This window comes from Eucyclogobius newberryi, unplaced genomic scaffold (genome assembly GCF_026437365.1).
Source record: "Eucyclogobius newberryi isolate DKJ021-1_F unplaced genomic scaffold, fEucNew1.0.hap1 SCAF_3, whole genome shotgun sequence".
NCBI lineage: Eukaryota > Metazoa > Chordata > Actinopteri > Gobiiformes > Gobiidae > Eucyclogobius > Eucyclogobius newberryi.
The window spans coordinates 38208947-38232013 of NW_027315945.1; the positions used below are offsets into that span (position 1 = coordinate 38208947).

The 23067-nt window shown below is 43.4% G+C and overlaps 2 protein-coding genes across 2 annotated transcripts in view; both read left to right on the forward strand.

Annotated features, from left to right (window-relative positions):
- LOC140374472 (importin subunit alpha-6) overlaps positions 1-23067 on the forward strand; it is a 136844-nt gene that overhangs the window by 22327 nt on the left and 91450 nt on the right. The gene's annotated exons all lie outside the window — the stretch shown is intronic.
- LOC140374480 (syntaxin-12-like) lies at positions 137-18815 on the forward strand. Its single transcript, XM_072461387.1, has 10 exons — positions 137-238; positions 2339-2485; positions 3203-3272; positions 3351-3450; positions 6900-7037; positions 8799-8842; positions 9380-9485; positions 10463-10535; positions 16906-16988; positions 17143-18815. The coding sequence occupies exons 2-10, from the start codon at positions 2389-2391 to the stop codon at positions 17233-17235; spliced, it is 804 nt and encodes a 267-aa protein (XP_072317488.1). The 5' UTR covers positions 137-238; positions 2339-2388; the 3' UTR covers positions 17236-18815.

Sequence of the window (23067 nt, forward strand, 5' to 3'; positions counted from 1 at the left end):
ACCCGTGTGAATACTGAACAGAAACCCGTCCGTCCCACTGTTGTTGTTGTCCGTGAACGTAACGCGTGACGTACGCCGGAGTTGTCCGCGTGCGTCTGACGTCACGGCCGGGCTGGGCTTTGTGCGCTCAGTCGAGGAGCGTCGTTCTTCCTCCCGGAGTTTACACCAAATAAAACCGACTTTACCCGCGGGATTATTCAGCGACGACAACCGCAACGTCCGCCCGGTGAAACGCGAGGTATTTACGCGGTGAAAGACGTGTCGTTAGTTTGAGCCGCAAAAACGCCCCGATCTGAATGAAACGCGGCATTGTTTTGACCGCTACGTCGCGTCTGGCCACGCTCATGTCGACGTGATTATTATTATTATTATTATTATTATGGCGAATTATTCAAATGACAAGTGTAAAAACGTTTCATATTGACGAATGCGGCTCCGTAGCGTCGTAGACCGAGGAGTTAAGCGGGTTCGCGGGGTTATATCAGCGGCGCGGGCGTTTCACGTGACGCCGTGAATGACCCGCTTAAGCCAATTTACAACAACTTAACGAAATAAGGCATAAAACTACACAAAAAAATTGCAAAAAAAATGGTGAATAATGATAATAATAAGCGTGACGACAGGTTGTGTTCACGTCGCACGTTTATCCAAGAAATATTCACTCTTATGACACGCGTATTATCCTTATTGTGTCGCGTTTGTGGTTTAAAGTCCAACAATCGCGTCTTTATGGGGTTATGAATGACGTCACGACTTTCTGACGCTTTTGTGCATTAATAAAACGTGGGAAAACATGCCTTTTTGTCTTATTTTGTTTTTAATTACCGCGAGAGGAGAGTTTTGACTTTGTGCCAGTGTTTGTTTGGCGTGAATAGGTTCAGCGGCTGCGGAGAAGCGTAAACTAGGGATTTTCTACACTTTTGACGACCTAATTATGTGTCGATGATTGTGAATAAGCGTTAGATTATAGTAAGATTTGATTCCGTGAACACAAACGAGCTTAGATACAATACAAGAGTCAGACCGGTTTAATTATCTGTATTTGACAAAGCGCATTCTGTTTTCTCTCAGTTTTAATTACATTTTTGTGTCTTTGTTTTAGGTCTTTAATGATCTTTGCTGCATTTTTCTCCCTCAGACTCAAATATCAGGCCTTAAAGTACCTCCCACACGCACTTAATGAGGTTTTGACAGATCGTGGAAAAGGATTTGTTGATATCTAACTCAAAGCCTGATTTACTTAAGTTTTAACAACAACAAAAATGGTGCGGAATTTAAATTTTTACGCCAATTTTCAGTCAAGTGAACTCAAAAGCTGCAGGTAAAAAAGAAATCCTGTGAATGTTTTTTGTGTGTGTATCTAATAAGTCAACAAAATGAAAAAAAGAAGAAATTTAAACCTGCTTTGTCCATTTTTCAGATTTAAATGTCTCGTATGGTGTGCAATTTTGGCCGTTTTTACACATAAGATGCCTTTAATTCTATATGAAAACGTGACGTGACAAAAAACTTGTAATACATTTTCTTCTTACATTTACGTGGATAAACTATACAAGAAGTTTCAAATGGATATCTATAAATTTAAGATTTTTTCCTATCCAGCGGCAGAGTATGGCTTTAAGTGTTTGTTTGTGTCATATCTGACCCCGACGTGACTCAGGTGTTTGTTTGTTTGTTTGTTTGTTTGTTTGTTTGTTTGTATCATCTCTGACCCGGCCTTTTTATGTGTGTTTGTTTGTTTGTATCATCTCTGACCCGACCTTTTTGTGTTTGTTTGTTTGTTTGTTTGTTTGTATCATCTCTGACCCGGCCTTTTTGTGTTTGTTTGTTTGTATCATCTCTGACCCAGCCTTTTTGTGTTTGTTTGTTTGTTTGTTTGTTTGTATCATCTCTCACCCAACCTTTTTGTGTTTATTTGTTTGTTTGTTTGTTTGTATCATCTCTGACCCGACCTTTTTGTGTTTGTTTGTTTGTTTGTTTGTATCATCTCTGACCCGACCTTTTTGTGTTTGTTTGTTTGTTTGTATCATCTCTGACCCGACCTTTTTGTGTTTGTTTGTTTGTTTGTATCATCTCTGACCCGACCTTTTTGTGTTTGTTTGTTTGTTTGTTTGTTTGTATCATCTCTGACCCGACCTTTTTGTGTTTATTTGTTTGTTTGTTTGTTTGTATCATCTCTGACCCGACCTTTTTGTGTTTGTTTGTTTGTTTGTTTGTTTGTATCATCTCTGACCCGACCTTTTTGTGTTTGTTTGTTTGTTTGTTTATTTGTATCATCTCTGACCCGGCCTTTTTGTGTTTGTTTGTTTGTTTGTTTGTTTGTTTGTTTGTTTGTCAGGTCAGCGAGCAGCAGAACCGGAGCAGCGGCGTTGGTCCCACCCCCGGCTGATGATGTCGTACGGCCGCGCCGAGTGGTCCCAGCCGCGGGACTTCGGCGGCCTCATCCAGACCTGCAGCGGGAACATCCAGAAGATCACGCAGAACAGTGAGAACGCTGGCGACGCCCCGCGATATCGCCCGAACCGCCGGCGACTGCGACATCGACAATACTGACGCACAACATCGTACAGTCACAAACACAGCATTTGACTCAACATTTTGCCCGTTTGTCCCCAGTTTGAACCATTTTTGTGAAGTTTTTAATTGTACTTCCTGGTTTGACACGGGCAGAGGTAATGCCACAGCTGTTACCATAGCAACCAGTCTGTAAACAAGAGCCAAACTCCACATAAATGACACAACGGTTCTGATCTGACACACAATGATACCAAAAAACACCTTTATTTAGGCCAACGATGGTTTAAACTGTCTCTGTGTCGCACACTGATGACATCACAGAGGGATTCAGCTTGAGCTCTACTTCCTGTCGTTTCAAACTCTTATTTTTTAGTCTTAAATATTCTTAAATAATAATAATTGTGGCAATTTTAGAAGCAAAATTAAGTATTTTTAGTTCAAGCTGCATTAAAAAAATAGACCTAATTGTAAATAACTTTTTTAATCTGGCTGATTTTGTCACAGTAACAATGATTAACGATTCCGTAAACACATTTTAAAAAATTACACATTTATAAGACAGAAAACAAAATCTACATCTTTTTTTTTTTTTTTTTTTAAATCTTCACTTTTTTTGTCTTTTAAAATCGAGCGAAAAAACCCCCAAATCCCTGAAAATGTTTGTTTTTTTCTCTGTCGTTTGCAGCCGGTCAGATTAAGAACCTTTTGTACCAACTGGGAACAGGAAGTGATGTCGCCGAGTCTCAGGAGAAGCTGTGAGTTGCCGAAAGTTCAGCGTTTTGACCGATGTGTTGAACGTGGAAAACGCTAAACGTGTTTGTGTGTTTGTTCAGGCAGCAGCTTCAGCACTACACAAACCAACTGGCCAAAGAGACCAACCGACACCTGAAAGGCCTGGGCGCGCTGGCTCTGCCCATGTCGCCATCCGAGCAGGTCGGTCACGAACCCAGCACACCGGCCAGGGTCACGAACGGGGCAGAGCGTTGAAGGCGGCCGTAAAACTGCCCCCAAAACACGCCCTAGACGCTCGATGGGGTCAGAACGACAGGTTCTGCTCGGCTTTGACAGATTTTTAGGAGAAAGTGACACAAGAAAGATGAGACAGGGACAAACGAACGAGTAAATATAATAACAATGTAGTAAATAATCCCTTATAGCGCCTTTATTTTGTCAAACGGCGGTTTAAACTGTCACTGCACTGGAAAAATGACCATCCAAAACGAGAAAATGAGTTAAAAAGTGCTTGAAAAAAGTGGTATTTCTCGTCTTTTTAGTGTTTTTTGTCTGTCAATGGAACGAGCAAAAAATATCTCGTTTGACTTAAAAATAAGAAAAAGACGAGTGTTTTCTGACTTGAAATGCTAAAAAGAAAAAGAAAAAAGTAGTGGGCGATATATGCGAAAAAGGAACCACAGTTTTTTTCTGTTGATTTTTTATTTTATTTTACGTTTTTTTATTTAAAAAAGACAATAAAAAGATAATTAAGACACAACAAATCGCCCAATTTCTTCCACCAAACTCTGCTCCAAATAATAAGACTAAAAATCTTGATCAGAAAGTTGATCTTTGACTATTAGACTTGACTGAATCTCAATTAAATACACACCATTGTCGTCTTTTTACTTCGATTGTAAAACGTCTTTGTATGAAGTATTACTATTATTGTTAAAATACAAATACAAATTGGGTCATGATTGGAATTGCGATATCCTTGAACCGACACCTTAACGTGGTGGAGGGGTTTGAGTGCCCGAATGATCCCGGGAGCTATGTTGTCGGGGGCTTCAAGCCCCTGGTAGGGTCTCCCAAGGCAAACAGGTCCTAGGTGACGGGTCAGACAAAGATCGGTTCAGAAGCCTCTTATGACGACGACACGAACAAGGCAGTTTACGTCGCCCGGATCGGCGTCACCGGGGCCCCATCCTGGAGCCAGGCCTGGAATGGGTGCTCCATGGCGAGCGCCTGGTGGCCGGGTCTTACCCCACGGGGCCCGGCCGGGCACAGCCCGAAAGAGCGGCGTGGGGCCGCCCTCCCGTGGGCCCACCACCCGCAGGAGGATCCATAAGGGGCCGGTGCAGAGAGATCTGGGCGGCAGTCGACGGCAGGGGCCTCGGCGACCAGATCTCCAGACACAGAGACTAACTCTGGGGACATGGAATGTCACCTCGCTGGGGGGGAAAGAGCCTGAGCTTGTGCGGGAGGTTGAGCGATACCGACTAGATATAGTCGGCCTCACCTCCACGCACAGTTTGGGCTCTGGAACCCATCTCCTCGAGATGGACTGGACGCTCCACTTCTCTGGTGTTGCCCGCGGGGAGAGGCGGCGGGCTGGTGTGGGCTTGCTGATAGCCCCTCAGCTCAGCCGCCACGTGTTGGAGTTTACCCCGGTGAACGAGAGGGTCTCACCAACACCGTTTACGGTGCGGGTGGAGGCCTGCTGACCTCAACTGGGGATGTCGTCGGACGGTGGAAGGAATACTTTGAGGATCTCCTTAATCCCTCAGTCACGTCTTCCGAAGAGGAAGTAGAGACCGGGGACTCGGAGGCTGGCTCATCCATCACCCAAGCTGAAGTCACTGAGGTTGTTGACAAACTCCTCGGTGGCAGGGCTCCGGGGGTGGATGAGATCCGCCCTGAGTACCTAAAGTATCTAGATGTTGTAGGTCTTGGTTGACACGTCTCTGCAACATCGCGTGGCGTTCGGGGACCGTGCCTCTGGACTGGCAGACCGGGGTGGTGGTCCCTCTGTTCAAGAAGGGGGACCGGAGGGTGTGTTCCAACTACAGAGGGATCACACTCCTCAGCCTCCCGGGTAAGGTCTATTCCAAGGTACTGGAGAGGAGAATCCGACCGATAGTCGAACCTCGGATTCAGGAGGAGCAGAGTGGTTTTCGTCCCGGTCGTGGAACACTGGACCAGCTCTATACCCTCCATCGGGTGCTCGAGGGCTCATGGGAGTTTGCCCAACCAGTCCACATGTGCTTTGTGGATCTGGAGAAGGCTTTCGACCGTGTCCCTCGGGGTGTCCTTTGGGGGGTGCTCCGGGAGTACGGGGTCCGGGGCCCTTTGCTCAGGGCTGTCCGGTCCCTGTATGACCGGAGCAGGAGCTGTGTTTGCATTGCCGGCAGTAAGTCAGACCTGTTCCCAGTGCATGTTGGACTCCGCCAGGGCTGCCCTTTGTCACCGGTTCTGTTCATAATTTTTATGGACAGAATTTCTAGGCGCAGTCGGGGGTCGGAGGGTGTCCGGTTTGGGGTCCACAGGATCTCATCTCTGCTGTTTGCAGACGATGTTGTCCTGATGGCTCCATCAAACCCGGACCTGCAACATGCACTGGGACGGTTTGCAGCCGAGTGTGAAGCGGCTGGGATGAGAATCAGCACCTCCAAATCCGAGGCCATGGTTCTCGACCGGAAAAAGGTGGCTTGCCCTCTCCAGGTGGGTGGGGTGTCCTTGCCCCAAGTGGAGGAGTTCAAGTATCTCGGGGTCTTGTTCACGAGTGAGGGAAGGATGGAGCGTGAGATCGACAGGCGGATCGTTGTGGTGAAGAGGGAGCTGAGCCGAAAGGCAAAGCTCTCTATTTACCGGTCGGTCTACGTTCCTACCCTCACCTATGGTCATGAGCTTTGGGTAATGACCGAAAGAACAAGATCGCGGATACAAGCGGTCGAAATGAGTTTCCTCCGCCGTGTAGCTGGGCGCTCCCTTAGAGATAAGGTGAGGAGCTCGGCCACACGGGGGGAGCTCGGAGTAGAGCCGCTGCTCCTCCACGTCGAGAGGAGCCAGCTGAGGTGGCTCGGGCATCTGTTTCGGATGCCTCCTGGGCGGGATCCCCCCGGAGGAGTTAGAGGAAGTGTCTGGGGAGAAGGAAGTCTGGGAGTCCCTGCTCAGACTGCTGCCCCCGCGACCCGGCCCCGGATAAAGCGGCAGAAGATGGATGGATGGATGGATGGAAAAAAAAGAAGAAAAAAAAAAGAAGAAAATGTCCTATCAAGTCAAAACATGCTAAAATCAAGAGAAATACAACTTCATTCGATCACTTTTTAACTTTTTAAAACACTTTTTTTAACTTGTCTTATTTCAGATTGTATGCGTTTCCTGTGTGTAACGTTAAAGATTTTACTGCGACTTTTCGGATGTAAAAGTACAATATTTTGCACCTAAACTAAGTCCGAATTAGACAAAAGTGATGAAACATAATTCACTGATGTTTATTTATTAACACACAAAATTACACCATCTACTCCGACTTATTTAGCATTTATTGAGTAGAAATGTCTTAAATGGAGACAAAAGCGTGCGATGCGGGGTGTGTCAGCGTTACCCTTTGTCCCGGACGCGTCGCAGTGACATAAATGTATGTTTTTTTCCCCCGTTTCCAGCGGCAACAGAAGCTGCAGAAGGAGCGCCTCATGAGCGACTTCTCGGCGGCGCTCAACAACTTCCAGGTGGTCCAGAGGCGAGCGGCCGACAAAGAGAAGGAGAGCGTGGCTCGCGCTCGCGCCGGCTCCAGGGCCACGGTGGGTCGAGCAGGTCGCCATAGCAACAAGAAACGCCGCTGCGTCGCCGGGAAAACGCTTAAATAAGATCCAGAGCGTCTTTTATGTCGTGTTTGTCTGGGTTTGAGCACATTTTTACTGTCCTAAAGTACGAGGAGGAGGGTTTGTTTTCTCATTTCAAGAGAGAAAACGCTTTTCTTAGTTTTATTTTTAGTAAAACGATACTTTTATTTTTTCAATTCAGTTTTTCTTTTTTTTCTTACATTTTTGAATAGATACAAATGAAAACAAGAAACAGGACCAGAGATTATGACAAAAAAAAAGATAATAATAATGATGATAATAATAATAGTCATAGAAATAATGAGAAATAATCATATCGATATAATTGACAAACATCAATAAAATTAAGGCAGAGATTTTTCCCTTTGTTTTCTCGATTTTCAAAATTATTATTATTAATTTTTTTGTTCAATTTTGGAAATAGAAACAAATAAAAACAAGAAACTGGACCAGAAAATAGGACAAAAACGAATAATACAAAAAATAAAAATGATCATAACGACAAACATAAATCAAATTAAGGCACAGCAAATAATTTCCAAAATAAATTCACATTTTTTTCTAAATAAGAAGTGTTTTCTCGATTGTTGGCGCTTTTGACCAAAACAGCTGTGAAAGTCTAAAAGTTGGAAAAACTAATGATGTCGTCACATAAACAGCCAGACTTTTCATGTAATTTGACTGTTTTGTGGCAAAAGTTGAACTGAAATGACTCGCTGTTTGTGCCCACAGTTACCGTATTTCCTGGAGTATAAGTCGCAGTAGCCAAAAAATGCATAAAAGAGAAGAAAAAAAACATATAAGTTGCACTGGAGTATGAAACGCATTTGCAGGAGTGAAAATAACAAGTAAATAAGTATAAATATAAGTATAAGTTGCACTTCGGCAAAAACTATGAAAAAAAGTGCCACTTATAGTCCGGAAATTACAGTAATCTTTCTTGTAGGTGTGACATCCTTCATCTCGCACAACATTGCCCAAATAAAAGTAAAAATATCATCTAAAAGAACGTCCTGAAAATGTTACTTTGGGACTATTTCACACCAAACTATTAAAGCGTAAGTTCTATATTTTTTATTCGGACAAACTCTTGTGGCAGGATGTGGGCGTGGCCAATTTAACGCGCCTCAAACGGAAAAGTGACTGGAAAGTTCAAATATTTTGTGCAGTAGAAAGTACAGCTGTGGTGAAGTAAAAGAAAAAAAGTATCCGCTGTAAAGTAGAGCGCAGATATCTTAATATTTATTACCGTATTTTCCGGAGTATAAGTCGCACCAGCCAAAAAATGCATAATAGAGAGGAAAAAAACATAAGTTGCACTGGAGTTTGAAATGTAGTTGCAAGTGTGAAAATAACACATAATATCACATATAAGTCTCTCCGGAGTATAAGTATATAAGTATAAATATAAGTTTAAGTCGCACCCCGGCCAAAACTCTGAAAAAAGGTGCGACTTATAGTACAGAAAATACAGTACTTGTGCACTTCACTTCCAGCACTGGCTTCAAAACGCCTGTAAAATACTCTGGTCATGTATAAAAGTGAAGTTTCAGGGCATTTTAGAGTAAGAATATCACTTAAAACAAACAAAACCCGTATTATCTGCAGTAAGTGACATTTAGAGTGTTTCCCATCGACGACGGGGCCCCAGATATTTCGAAATGTGCACGTTAAAACTCAGAAAAGCCTGTAAATGAAACCGTTTTTCTTTCTTTTCAGGGAGACGCTGACAACCTGAACGATCATCTGGTCACGTTTGAAAAGTAAGAGCTGTTAAACATCTCATAAGTCTCGATGTAGTTCTAAAGTGGGTTCAAAACGACATTTCACCCGATTTGAGCCCCCGATTTAGGCCCCCGATTTAGGCCCCCGCTTTGCTTCCGCCCGACTTCAGGCGGCGCGACCCAACTTTGAATCCTGAGCAATTGTTTCAGTGCATTTACTCTGCGTGGATATGTGACCAGGGGCAAAAATGGATGAATAAGCGGTAAAAAAGGGTGTGAATGGAGGCGTTTTTGAGCTTCACACGTTCACCGCCTTCACGCGTCGCAGTAAAAACTCTTTGTCACCATCACCACATCAAATCTAACTATATCACCGTGAGTTTTTTTAAATCATCTTGACAATAATTGCCAAAATGATCCTGAAAAGTGCGCCAAATTACTGGAAATGTGGTGTGTGGGGGGGAGGAGCCACCCCTTGGCCACCCCCGTTTCAAAAATCCCAGCGCCGCCCCTGTTGGATCCATAACGAGCGCCGGTGTCATTAACGAGCATTAACGAGCGTTTTGTGTCGTTCAGGGAGGACGAGTGGGGCCAAGCGGTGACTCAGACCCAGGAGCCGAGCATCACCCACGACGACCTGGAAGTCATCAGAGAGCGGGAGACCAACATACGACAGCTCGAGGTGCTTTTGTGGACGAAACGGTCGACCAACATTACCGTAGTTTCAAGAATATAAGGCGCACCAGCCAAAAAATGCATAACAGAGAAGAAAAAACACATTTCCATTAGAGAACATGATGAATAGGTGTATGTATGCTAACATGCTAACGCTAACACCTTCAGCTACATGACGTATGCTAACGCTAACACCTTCAGCTACATGAGGCACAGACAGAACTGTGGTAAGTGTCTGGTATGTTAACGTAACATATGAACAGTTATTCAGATAACTATAACATAAAGAACATGCTAACAAGTTTACCAAAGTATCAGTTTTACCCCAAATCACTAAATCCATTGAATTCTTCTTCCTCTGTGTCACTTCTAAACAACTCCACAAACTCCAGAGGAAGAGGAAGTGCAGATTCTTCTTCTGCATCACTTAGAGCCTAGAGCGCCCTCTTGTGGTTGAGAAAATAACAAATAATATCACATATAAGTCGCACCCCTGTCAAAACTGTGAAAATACTTTATTACTGCATGAATTTAAGATTACAGCTCTAGTCTCTTGTTTTTAACTCCATAAATCACCACAGACTCGTTCTGCATTAGCGTGTCGGGGCAAGCTAGCTTTTCTTTTGGTTTCACTTTTGTACTTCCCTCCGTTGCCAGTAGATGGAGCGCTGACTCAGTCCCGTGTGCTTTAGTAGCAACGACGGACACTTCAAACGCTCCGAAAATACATATTTAACCATCACAGGGGCTGATGAAGACGTGTAATAAGGTGAAAATGTGACATAGTTCTGCTTTAAAAGACATTAACATTACAAATACGGCATCAAATCTGTCCTTTAATGATCATCTGTATTTAATAAGATCATTTTGAGACAAAAGTAGGTAACGCCAAACACCTCCAGCAGACTCTTTAGAGCACTCAGAACACTGTAGTGCAGGCAGCTATTGTTTCAAGCATTAATTGAACTGCTGGTGTGTCCACAGTCTGACATTATGGACGTGAACCAGATTTTCAAAGACCTCGCCGTGATGATCCACGACCAGGGCGAGATGATCGGTAAGAGTTTCAGGTGGTTTAGGGTGTTTCAGGAGTGTATAGGGTGTTTCAGGAGTGTTTAGGGTGTTTCAGGGTGTTTCAGGAGTGTTTAGGGTGTTTCATGGTGTTTCAGGAGTGTTTAGGGTGTTTCAGGAGTGTTTAGGGTGTTTCAGGGTGTTTCAGGAGTGTTTAGGGTGTTTCAGGAGTGTTTAGGGTGTTTCATGGTGTTTCAGGAGTGTTTAGGGTGTTTCAGGAGTGTTTAGGGTGTTTCAGGGTGTTTCAGGAGTGTTTAGGGTGTTTCATGGTGTTGCAGGAGTGTTTAGGGTGTTTCAGGAGTGTTTAGGGTGTTTCATGGTGTTTCAGGAGTGTTTAGGGTGTTTCAGGAGTGTTTAGGGTGTTTCAGGGTGTTTCAGGAGTGTTTAGGGTGTTTCATGGTGTTTCAGGAGTGTTTAGGGTGTTTCAGGAGTGTTTAGGGTGTTTCAGGGTGTTTCAGGAGTGTTTAGGGTGTTTCATGGTGTTGCAGGAGTGTTTAGGGTGTTTCAGGAGTGTTTAGGGTGTTTCATGGTGTTTCAGGAGTGTTTAGGGTGTTTCAGGAGTGTTTAGGGTGTTTCAGAGTCTTTCAGGAGTGTTTAGGGTGTTTCATGGTGTTTCAGGAGTGTTTAGGGTGTTTCAGGAGTGTTTAGGGTGTTTCATGGTGTTTCAGGAGTGTTTAGGGTGTTTCAGGGTGTTTCAGGAGTGTTTAGGGTGTTTCATGGTGTTTCAGGAGTGTTTAGGGTGTTTCATGGTGTTTCAGGAGTGTTTAGGGTGTTTCAGGAGTGTTTAGAGTGTTTCATGGTGTTTCAGGAGTGTTTAGGGTGTTTCTGGAGTGTTTAGGGTGTTTCATGATGTTTCAGGAGTGTTTAGGGTGTTTCAGGGGTGTTTAGGGTGTTTCAGGAGTGTTTAGAGTGTTTCATGGTGTTTCAGGAGTGTTTAGGGTGTTTCAGGAGTGTTTAGAGTGTTTCATGGTGTTTCAGGAGTGTTTAGGGTGTTTCAGGAGTGTTTAGAGTGTTTCATGGTGTTTCAGGAGTGTTTAGGGTGTTTCAGGGTGTTTCAGGGGTGTTTAGGGTGTTTCAGGAGTGTTTAGGGTGTTTCAGGAGTGTTTAGGGTGTTTCAGGAGTGTTTAGGGTGTTTCAGGAGTGTTTAGGGTGTTTCATGGTGTTTCAGGAGTGTTTAAAATAAGATAAGATATTCCTTTATTGTCCCACATGGGGAAATTTCATTGGTGCAACGCAGGTAGATACAGAGGTAGATACAGAAGAACAGATCACTTATAGGAAGTCTGAAAAACACTTTCAGTAGAAGATCTCCTATAAATAAATAAAAACTCCCATAGACAAATAAATAAATAAATACATAAATACCATTGCATGTGATCACAACAGTAATTGCACATGAATATGTGTTTCAGGAGTGTTAATGGTGTTTCATGGTGTTTATGGTGTTTCATGGTGTTAAGGGTGTTTCATGGTGTTAAGGGTGTTTCATGGTGTTTAGGGTGTTTCATGGTGTTAAGGGTGTTTCATGATGTTTAGGGTGTTTCATGGTGTTTAGGGTGTTTCATGGTGTTAATGGTGTTTCATGGTGTTAATGGTGTTTCATGGTGTTTATGGTGTTTCATGGTGTTAAGGGTGTTTCATGATGTTTAGGGTGTTTCATGGTGTTATGGGTGTTTCATGGTGTTGAGGGTGTTTCATGGTGTTAAGGGTGTTTCATGGTGTTTAGGGTGTTTCATGGTGTTAAGGGTGTTTCATGATGTTTAGGGTGTTTCATGGTGTTATGGGTGTTTCATGGTGTTGAGGGTGTTTCATGGTGTTTAGGGTGTTTCATGGTGTTTAGGGTGTTTCATGGTGTTTAGGGTGTTTATGGTGTTTATGGTGTTTCATGGTGTTTAGGGTGTTTCATGGTGTTGAGGGTGTTTCATGGTGTTTAGGGTGTTTCATGGTGTTTAGGGTGTTTCATGGTGTTAAGGGTGTTTCATGGTGTTAAGGGTGTTTCATGGTGTTTAGGGTGTTTCATGGTGTTAAGGGTGTTTCATGATGTTTAGGGTGTTTCATGGTGTTTAGGGTGTTTCATGGTGTTGAGGGTGTTTCATGGTGTTTAGGGTGTTTCATGGTGTTTAGGGTGTTTCATGATGTTTAGGGTGTTTCATGGTGTTGAGGGTGTTTCATGGTGTTAATGGTGTTTCATGGTGTTTAGGGTGTTTCATGGTGTTAATGGTGTTTCATGGTGTTTAGGGTGTTTCATGGTGTTTAGGATGTTTCATGGTGTTAATGGTGTTTCATGGTGTTAATGGTGTTTCATGGTGTTTAGGGTGTTTCATGGTGTTTAGGATGTTTCATGGTGTTAATGGTGTTTCATGGTGTTAATGGTGTTTCATGGTGTTTATGGTGTTTCATGGTGTTTAGGATGTTTCATGGTGTTAAGGGTGTTTCATGGTGTTAAGGGTGTTTCATGGTGTTAAGGGTGTTTCATGGTGTTTAGGGTGTTTCATGGTGTTAAGGGTGTTTCATGATGTTTAGGGTGTTTCATGGTGTTTAGGGTGTTTCATGGTGTTAATGGTGTTTCATGGTGTTAATGGTGTTTCATGGTGTTTATGGTGTTTCATGGTGTTAAGGGTGTTTCATGGTGTTAAGGGTGTTTCATGGTGTTTAGGGTGTTTCATGGTGTTAAGGGTGTTTCATGATGTTTAGGGTGTTTCATGGTGTTATGGGTGTTTCATGGTGTTGAGGGTGTTTCATGGTGTTTAGGGTGTTTCATGGTGTTTAGGGTGTTTCATGGTGTTTAGGGTGTTTCATGGTGTTTAGGGTGTTTCATGGTGTTAATGGTGTTTCATGGTGTTTATGGTGTTTCATGGTGTTAAGGGTGTTTCATGGTGTTAAGGGTGTTTCATGGTGTTTAGGGTGTTTCATGGTGTTAAGGGTGTTTCATGATGTTTAGGGTGTTTCATGGTGTTATGGGTGTTTCATGGTGTTGAGGGTGTTTCATGGTGTTTAGGGTGTTTCATGGTGTTTAGGGTGTTTCATGGTGTTATGGGTGTTTCATGGTGTTTAGGGTGTTTCATGGTGTTGAGGGTGTTTCATGGTGTTTAGGGTGTTTCATGGTGTTTAGGGTGTTTCATGGTGTTAAGGGTGTTTCATGGTGTTAAGGGTGTTTCATGGTGTTTAGGGTGTTTCATGGTGTTAAGGGTGTTTCATGATGTTTAGGGTGTTTCATGGTGTTTAGGGTGTTTCATGGTGTTGAGGGTGTTTCATGGTGTTTAGGGTGTTTCATGGTGTTTAGGGTGTTTCATGATGTTTAGGGTGTTTCATGGTGTTGAGGGTGTTTCATGGTGTTAATGGTGTTTCATGGTGTTTAGGGTGTTTCATGGTGTTAATGGTGTTTCATGGTGTTTAGGGTGTTTCATGGTGTTTAGGATGTTTCATGGTGTTAATGGTGTTTCATGGTGTTAATGGTGTTTCATGGTGTTTATGGTGTTTCATGGTGTTTAGGATGTTTCATGGTGTTAAGGGTGTTTCATGGTGTTAAGGGTGTTTCATGGTGTTAAGGGTGTTTCATGGTGTTTAGGGTGTTTCATGGTGTTAAGGGTGTTTCATGATGTTTAGGGTGTTTCATGGTGTTTAGGGTGTTTCATGGTGTTAATGGTGTTTCATGGTGTTAATGGTGTTTCATGGTGTTTATGGTGTTTCATGGTGTTAAGGGTGTTTCATGGTGTTAAGGGTGTTTCATGGTGTTTAGGGTGTTTCATGGTGTTAAGGGTGTTTCATGATGTTTAGGGTGTTTCATGGTGTTATGGGTGTTTCATGGTGTTGAGGGTGTTTCATGGTGTTTAGGGTGTTTCATGGTGTTAAGGGTGTTTCATGATGTTTAGGGTGTTTCATGGTGTTATGGGTGTTTCATGGTGTTGAGGGTGTTTCATGGTGTTTAGGGTGTTTCATGGTGTTTAGGGTGTTTCATGGTGTTTAGGGTGTTTCATGGTGTTTAGGGTGTTTCATGGTGTTAATGGTGTTTCATGGTGTTAATGGTGTTTCATGGTGTTTATGGTGTTTCATGGTGTTAAGGGTGTTTCATGGTGTTAAGGGTGTTTCATGGTGTTTAGGGTGTTTCATGGTGTTAAGGGTGTTTCATGGTGTTTAGGGTGTTTCATGGTGTTTAGGGTGTTTCATGGTGTTTAGGGTGTTTCATGGTGTTAATGGTGTTTCATGGTGTTAATGGTGTTTCATGGTGTTTATGGTGTTTCATGGTGTTAAGGGTGTTTCATGGTGTTAAGGGTGTTTCATGGTGTTTAGGGTGTTTCATGGTGTTAAGGGTGTTTCATGATGTTTAGGGTGTTTCATGGTGTTATGGGTGTTTCATGGTGTTGAGGGTGTTTCATGGTGTTTAGGGTGTTTCATGGTGTTTAGGGTGTTTCATGGTGTTTAGGGTGTTTCATGGTGTTTAGGGTGTTTCATGGTGTTAATGGTGTTTCATGGTGTTTATGGTGTTTCATGGTGTTAAGGGTGTTTCATGGTGTTAAGGGTGTTTCATGGTGTTTAGGGTGTTTCATGGTGTTAAGGGTGTTTCATGATGTTTAGGGTGTTTCATGGTGTTATGGGTGTTTCATGGTGTTGAGGGTGTTTCATGGTGTTTAGGGTGTTTCATGGTGTTTAGGGTGTTTCATGGTGTTATGGGTGTTTCATGGTGTTTAGGGTGTTTCATGGTGTTGAGGGTGTTTCATGGTGTTTAGGGTGTTTCATGGTGTTTAGGGTGTTTCATGGTGTTAAGGGTGTTTCATGGTGTTAAGGGTGTTTCATGGTGTTTAGGGTGTTTCATGGTGTTAAGGGTGTTTCATGATGTTTAGGGTGTTTCATGGTGTTTAGGGTGTTTCATGGTGTTGAGGGTGTTTCATGGTGTTTAGGGTGTTTCATGGTGTTTAGGGTGTTTCATGATGTTTAGGGTGTTTCATGGTGTTGAGGGTGTTTCATGGTGTTAATGGTGTTTCATGGTGTTTAGGGTGTTTCATGGTGTTAATGGTGTTTCATGGTGTTTAGGGTGTTTCATGGTGTTTAGGATGTTTCATGGTGTTAATGGTGTTTCATGGTGTTAATGGTGTTTCATGGTGTTTATGGTGTTTCATGGTGTTTAGGATGTTTCATGGTGTTAAGGGTGTTTCATGGTGTTAAGGGTGTTTCATGGTGTTAAGGGTGTTTCATGGTGTTTAGGGTGTTTCATGGTGTTAAGGGTGTTTCATGATGTTTAGGGTGTTTCATGGTGTTTAGGGTGTTTCATGGTGTTAATGGTGTTTCATGGTGTTAATGGTGTTTCATGGTGTTTATGGTGTTTCATGGTGTTAAGGGTGTTTCATGGTGTTAAGGGTGTTTCATGGTGTTTAGGGTGTTTCATGGTGTTAAGGGTGTTTCATGATGTTTAGGGTGTTTCATGGTGTTATGGGTGTTTCATGGTGTTGAGGGTGTTTCATGGTGTTTAGGGTGTTTCATGGTGTTAAGGGTGTTTCATGATGTTTAGGGTGTTTCATGGTGTTATGGGTGTTTCATGGTGTTGAGGGTGTTTCATGGTGTTTAGGGTGTTTCATGGTGTTTAGGGTGTTTCATGGTGTTTAGGGTGTTTCATGGTGTTTAGGGTGTTTCATGGTGTTAATGGTGTTTCATGGTGTTAATGGTGTTTCATGGTGTTTATGGTGTTTCATGGTGTTAAGGGTGTTTCATGGTGTTAAGGGTGTTTCATGGTGTTTAGGGTGTTTCATGGTGTTAAGGGTGTTTCATGGTGTTTAGGGTGTTTCATGGTGTTTAGGGTGTTTCATGGTGTTATGGGTGTTTCATGGTGTTGAGGGTGTTTCATGGTGTTTAGGGTGTTTCATGGTGTTTAGGGTGTTTCATGGTGTTTAGGGTGTTTCATGGTGTTTAGGGTGTTTCATGGTGTTTAGGGTGGTTTTCGGGGGTTCAAGGGTGGTTCTGGGAGGGTTTCAGCTGTGTTTCGGTGGGTTTAGTTCCTCTGTCTGAGGTTGTGGGTTTAGTTCCTCTGTCTGAGGTTGTGGGTTTAGTTCCTCTCTGTCGGAGGTTGTGGGTTTAGTTCCTCTCTGTTAGAGGTTGTGGGTTTAGTTCCTCTGTCTGAGGTTGTGGGTTTAGTTCCTCTCTGTCGGAGGTTGTGGGTTTAGTTCCTCTCTGTCGGAGGTTGTGGGTTTAGTTCCTCTCTGTCGGAGGTTGTGGGTTTAGTTCCTCTCTGTCGGAGGTTGTGGGTTTAGTTCCTCTCTGTCGGAGGTTGTGGGTTTAGTTCCTCTCTGTCGGAGGTTGTGGGCTTAGTTCCTCTCTGTCGGAGGTTGTGGGTTCACTTCCTTGTGGTCCGTCTCCGTCCTCAGACAGCATCGAGGCCAACGTGGAGAACGCAGAAGTCCACGTGAACCGGGGGGCGGGGCAGCTCCAGAAGGCGGCGTATTATCAGGTGAGAGGAAATGTGTCGATGCCCCGAAAATACAAGTTATAAAGAATCATTAACTGCCACGTGTGGTTTGGATGATCAGATTTCAAACACAGATCTAATTATTCCAGATTGAAGCTCTAAATGTCTGAATCGTGTCCGTTGTGGTGTTTTCCAGAGAAAGTCTCGTAAGAGGATGTGTGTTCTGGCCATGGTGCTGTCCCTGGTGCTGGTGGTGCTGATCATCATCGTCTGGCAGGCCGTCAAATGAGACACTGGAGTCTTTTGTTTGTCCTCTTCTCTGTTTGTCCAGGAAGTTTGGGTTCACGTCCAGCAAGCGTTTTACGATTGGGTCCAAACCAAACCCGCCGTAAACATCGTCTTTTTAACCACGTGTAGTGACAAAAGTGAAACACAAAGAATAAAAAAAACAACAAGAGTAAAAACTAATAAAACAATGAAATTGTCTGATAAAACGATAAATGATAGTCTTAAAGGAAACAGCCCCGCCTCTTCACAGTGATAAGCCCCGCCTCTTCACAGAGTCTGAGGAATAAAGTCTGGCGGTAATGCAACACTTGGATGCCAACCGCCATAAAACAACAACAACAACAACAACAACAACAGTGATAAGCCCCGCCTCTTCATAGTGATAAGCCCCGCCTCTTCACAGTGATAAGCCCCGCCTCTTCATAGTAATAAGCCCCACCTCTTCACAGTGATAAGCCCCGCCTCTTCATAGTGATAAGCCCCGCCTCTTCATAGTGATAAGCCCCGCCTCTTCACAGTGATAAGCCCCACCTCTTCACAGTGATAAGCCCCACCTCTTCACAGTGATAAGCCCCGCCTCTTCATAGTAATAAGCCCCACCTCTTCACAGTGATAAGCCCCGCCTCTTCATAGTGATAAGCCCCGCCTCTTCACAGTGATAAGCCCCACCTCTTCACAGTGATAAGCCCCGCCTCTTCACAGTGATAAGCCCCGCCTCTTCACAGTGATAAGCCCCACCTCTTCACAGTGATAAGCCCCACCTCTTCATAGTGATAAGCCCCGCCTCTTCATAGTGATAAGCCCCACCTCTTCACAGTGATAAGCCCCACCTCTTGCCCCAACAACAACAACAGTGATAAGCCCCGCCTCTTCACAGTGAGAAGCCCCACCTCTTCACAGTGATAAGCCCCGCCTCTTCACAGTGATAAGCCCCGCCTCTTCACAGTGTATTAAACTGTATTTAATCTGTCAAATTGAATCGTGGAAAACACAAGAACGACCAAAAGAGTCGTTTTTTAAGTGTCGTGAACCCAATTTTCTGTCGACTGAAGGTTTAGATCGTGTGGAGTTTCTTTAGCATCGAAACGAACCAGAAATATAAACTAATTAATATCAAATGTGACACTAACGAGACGAAAGTGTGGATTTTATTTGTGTTCAGGGTTTAGACAGTAAAACCCGGTACTTACTGTGGAAACTGTTGTTATTATGAATTATGTAAGAATATATTTATTTCTATTGTTCGTAAATCGAGGTTTTACATTTCAACGCTGCAAATTTCACTTTTAGGTTTGAAGCCCTCAAATGTTGTCTTAGTTTTTTTTTCATTTTTTCTAAACTTGGTGTGAAAAAATGTTTAATCAACCGTTTTGTACAAAAATGAAGCTTCAGAAAAAGATGATTTTGTGGCACTAATATTAAACTCTAAACGTTCAAAGACTAAAATAGAACAAAAAAGCACACATGATTTACTGTTTACGCTGCTTTATTTGTGAGTTTTAACCCACGTTTCCTTCACTGGTGCGACTGCTGACACTGCCGACCTGAAGCTGTTCTGTGCAATAAACCGCCACGTGTCAATATTTCAACCAAAGTCAAAGTGATTTTGTGCTTTTTCATGCAAAAACCGTCGACTTTGAGATGTTTGAGATGCTTGTAATGTTCCACGACGACGTAGTTTAATCTGTGCGTCTTGTGTTTATGAAATCACACTTTAAAAAACACAAAAAATTTAAGTTATTGTGATACAAAGCGCTGAACGTTTAAACTTAACAGATTCATTCAATCGAAACGACCTCATTTTGCTTCACAATTATTAATTTTAGTGACAGTGTTAGTTCCGGGTTTAGTCCTGGTTTAGACCCGGTTTAGTCCCGGTTTAGTCCTGGTTTAGACCTGGTTTAGTCCTGGTTTAGACCTGGTTTAGTTCCGGTTTAGTCCTGGTTTAGACCTGGTTTAGTCCTGGTTTAGACCTGGTTTAGTTCCGGTTTAGTCCTGGTTTAGAGCAGGTTTAGTCCAGGTTTAGACCTGGTTTAGTTCCGGTTTAGTCCCGGTTTAGAGCAGGTTTAGTCCTGATTTAGACCTGGTTTAGTCCTGGTTTAGAGCAGGTTTAGTCCAGGTTTAGATCTGGTTTAGTCCCAACTTAGTCCTGGTTTTGTCTCATTTCGACGACACATTTTTACAGCGTTTTGTCTGTAAACGTGGTGCAGATTGAAACAAACTTCTGGAGGATTGTGCTGCTCGTTATTACTTTCTTTCTGCGTCATTGCGCTGGCTGAACACTGCACTGTCGTGTGGTGTTCTGTCCACCAGAGGACGACACAACCACAGCCTAAAGACTGGAGGACGTGAAAGAGATCCATGGAAAATGTGCAGTGAGTGGAAGAAATACTCTTGTGTTGAGTAAAAGTACAGGTACATCATTTTGTGCAGACTTTTGATGACAATTAAAGAGTGAAAATGTAGTGATTTTGTTCAGATTTATCCAAGACTTTTTGAATGAATATCTTTGTTCATGTTCAACTCGAGGCTTGAACTTTAGTCTTGGTTTAGTCCTTGTTTTAGATCCAGTTTAGACCTGGTTTAGTCCTGGTTTAGTCCTGGTTTAGACCTGGTTTAGTCCTGGTTTAGACCTGGTTTAGTCCTAGTTTAGTCCTGCTTTAGACCTGGTTTAGTCCTGGTTTAGTACTGGTTTAGACCTGTTTTAGTCCTGGTTTAGTCCTGGTTTAGTCCTTGTTTAGACCTGGTTTAAACCTGGTTTAGTCCTGGTTTAGTCCTTGTTTAGTCCTGGTTTAGTCCTGCTTTAGTCCTGGTTTAGTCCTTGTTTAGACCTGGTTTAAACCTGGTTTAGTCCTGGTTTAGTCCTTGTTTAGTCCTGGTTTAGTCCTGCTTTAGACCTGGTTTAGTCCTGGTTTAGTCCTTGTTTAGACCTGGTTTAGACCTGGTTTGGACCTGGTTTAGTTCTTGGCTTAGTCCTGGTTTAGTTCTTGGTTTAGACCTGGTTTAGACCTGGTTTAGTAACATTATTGTCATATTTAGTCCTGATTGCAGTTTGACGTCTGCTCTGGTGAAGAGCCTCTCAACGTCCTCGTCTTGGTTAAGGAGGTGGCGTTTCCGTGACGACGCCGGCAACGCTCCTCACCTCCTCGTCGCCGTCGCCTCCTCGTTTCACCGTCGCTGTCTCAAGAGACTTTTAGGGCTGTTTTGTGTCTTAATCAGACGCGATGCTCATTTATTGTTCTCCTCAAACCTTATTTTATCTATTTTATTTTATTTTTGGGGAAAAGTGTTTCTCATCTTTTTTTTCATGAACTCAAAGGAACTAAAGTGGGACAAAAACAAGTCACATGATGAGAGACTTTATTTTAATTTAATTGTCTTTATTAAAATACTTTATCGTTAATAAATGGAACATAAACAAATGAATAAATATTAGAAAAGTAGAAAGACCTTAAATAAAATATCCATCACATTCAATATTCTCGATATCATGTCGTTTAGATTCATACATTTTGTTAAGTATTTGCAAACGCCTCAAACAAGTGTCAGTCAGACCGTCTCCCTGACAACGGCTTTACACTGCGCTTTATATTTAAGAAAAGTCAAATCTGACGCTCTGAGTTGATCATATATAATAATCAGAGTCTAAAACGACAAAGACTCGTGTTTCTGCCTCTAAAGCTTCAGAAACAGCCTCAGTCTTTGTGTTTCAACTGTTGGAACACGCTAGGGCTGCGCTTGGTCACCGCTCCTCTTCACCGCTCCTGATCATTGTTTTCATGCCGTAGGGTCCGGTAAATGTGACCGGCGTGTTCGGCCTGGCATGTTGGGATGGGCGTGTTGGGACGGGCGTGTTGGGGCAGGCGTGTTGGGACGGGCGTGTTGGGACGGGCGGGTTGGGACCGGCCTGTTGGGACGGGCGTGTTGGGACGGGCGTGTTCGGCCCGGCGTGTTCGGCCCGGCGTGTTGGGACCGGCCTGTTGGGACCGGCCTGTTGGGACCGCCGCGTTGGGACCGCCGTGTTGGGACCGGCCTGTTGGGACCGCCGTGTTGGGACCGCCGTGTTCTGACCACCGTGTTCTGACCACTGTGTTGGGACCGCCGCGTTGGGACTGCCGTGTTCGGACCGCCGTGTTCGGACCGCCATGTTGGGACCGCCGCGTTGGGACTGCCGTGTTCGGACCGCCGTGTTCGGACCGCCATGTTGGGACCGCCGTGTTGGGACCGCCGCATTGGGACCACCGTGTTTGGACCGCCGCGTTGGGACCGGTGTCGCTCTTAAGACTCCAATCACATTTAGAACAGCGTAATAAATCTAAAATCAGATCGGGCCTGCAGTGTGAACGCAGCCTCGTCCAGTATTTCACTGTAGAAAGTGGAAGTGTTCTGCCCAAGGACACAACAACATTCTTGTGTGTGAAGCAGGAACCAAATAATGTAATGTATGATTTTATTTAACATAAATTTCTAATTAATTTACATTTATTTGGGGAATTTATATTTTGATATCGATTTGAGCGTTTGTTTGTATTGTGTATTTTATTTTGGGTACATTTACCGTATTTTCCGGACTATAAGTGGCACCTTTTATCATAGTTTTGGCCAGCGTGCGACTTATACTTATATTTATACTTATATACTGTTGGCGTGCTCGTTTATGAAAGTAAAGGCAAGAATCAAACAGTTAAAATCAGTCAAATGTTCAATCCCTGTCATGTACAATTCTAATACAGAGATAACAGAGCGCTTACCATCCGTTCCTATCGAATGTGATCGGCGGCTCACACGGGCGCTCCGGATGCACCGCTTTCCCCGCTCTGCTCGTATGTATATAACATTTCGATATGAGGTGGAATATAAAGTTTGACGTCCTCTCTCAGGATTCTTCCACTGGCCGTTTTCACACGTAGATGTCCTTGAGGTCTAATACAGTCTTGTAAAATGAATATAATTGGTAATACAATCTAGTAATGGTTATTATATTTGGTGTTCCCTTCAATACTTACAATCCGGAGTGACTTATATGTGATATTATTTGTTATTTTCACACTTACAACCGCGTTTCATACTCCACTGCGACTTATATATGTTTTTTTCTTCTCTATTACGCATTCCATACTCCGGTGCGACTTATAGTCCGGAAAATACGGTAATCTTTTATCCCGCTGCATATGTATATATATGTGTTTCCTGTTTGAGTTGTTTCCGTACAGCGCTTTTGACCGACGCACAGGAAAAAAAACACGTGAAAAGAAAGAGCGACGCTGCTAAACGCCGTCCTGCCGCGTCGGTGTATGTTAGCGAGGAAAACAGCAGAAAACATTATAACATCTTAAATCTCGACCGTAACCTGCCACGCCCACAGCTTCAGAGACGGGCGAGAGCGAGATTTAAGGGTTACAAAAGCACCAACCCTCAGCGTGGCGGGCGTTTGCTCTACCAACTGAGCGTCTTTGATGAGGCCGTGGACTTAAAGGTCCCGAGGGAGGCGGCGAGGACTTAATTTGACGGCGACGGTTTGAGTGATTGACCTTGGATTTATTTCCTCCCGTGAACCACAATCAAGACGATGTGTTTTCTGCCATCGTGCGAGTGACGCTAGTTTAGGTCAAATGTTTGATGCGAGCTGAGGCAAGACACCACAGGCAAAACTCTTTTTTTATTTAGTTAAAAAATGTGTTCGTTTGCTCTCTGAACATAAAGGATTTCACGTGGAAACAACAAAACGGTCCAATCTGCTCCTAATTGTCTTGTTTGTGTTTTAATTCCGTTCAAACCACTTCTCCAGACGTAAAGATCAGTCCTTAAAGTAGCTCTTACACACCAATCTTTA

Coding starts and splice junctions, on each gene's coding strand:
- LOC140374480 (XM_072461387.1), top strand. CDS start 2,389: ATGATGTCGTACGGCCGCGCCGAGTGGTCCCAGCCGCGGGACTTCGGC. Junction 3,451..6,899: donor CCATGTCGCCATCCGAGCAG/GTCGGTCACGAA, acceptor CCCCGTTTCCAG/CGGCAACAGAAGCTGCAGAA. Junction 16,989..17,142: donor AGAAGGCGGCGTATTATCAG/GTGAGAGGAAAT, acceptor GGTGTTTTCCAG/AGAAAGTCTCGTAAGAGGAT.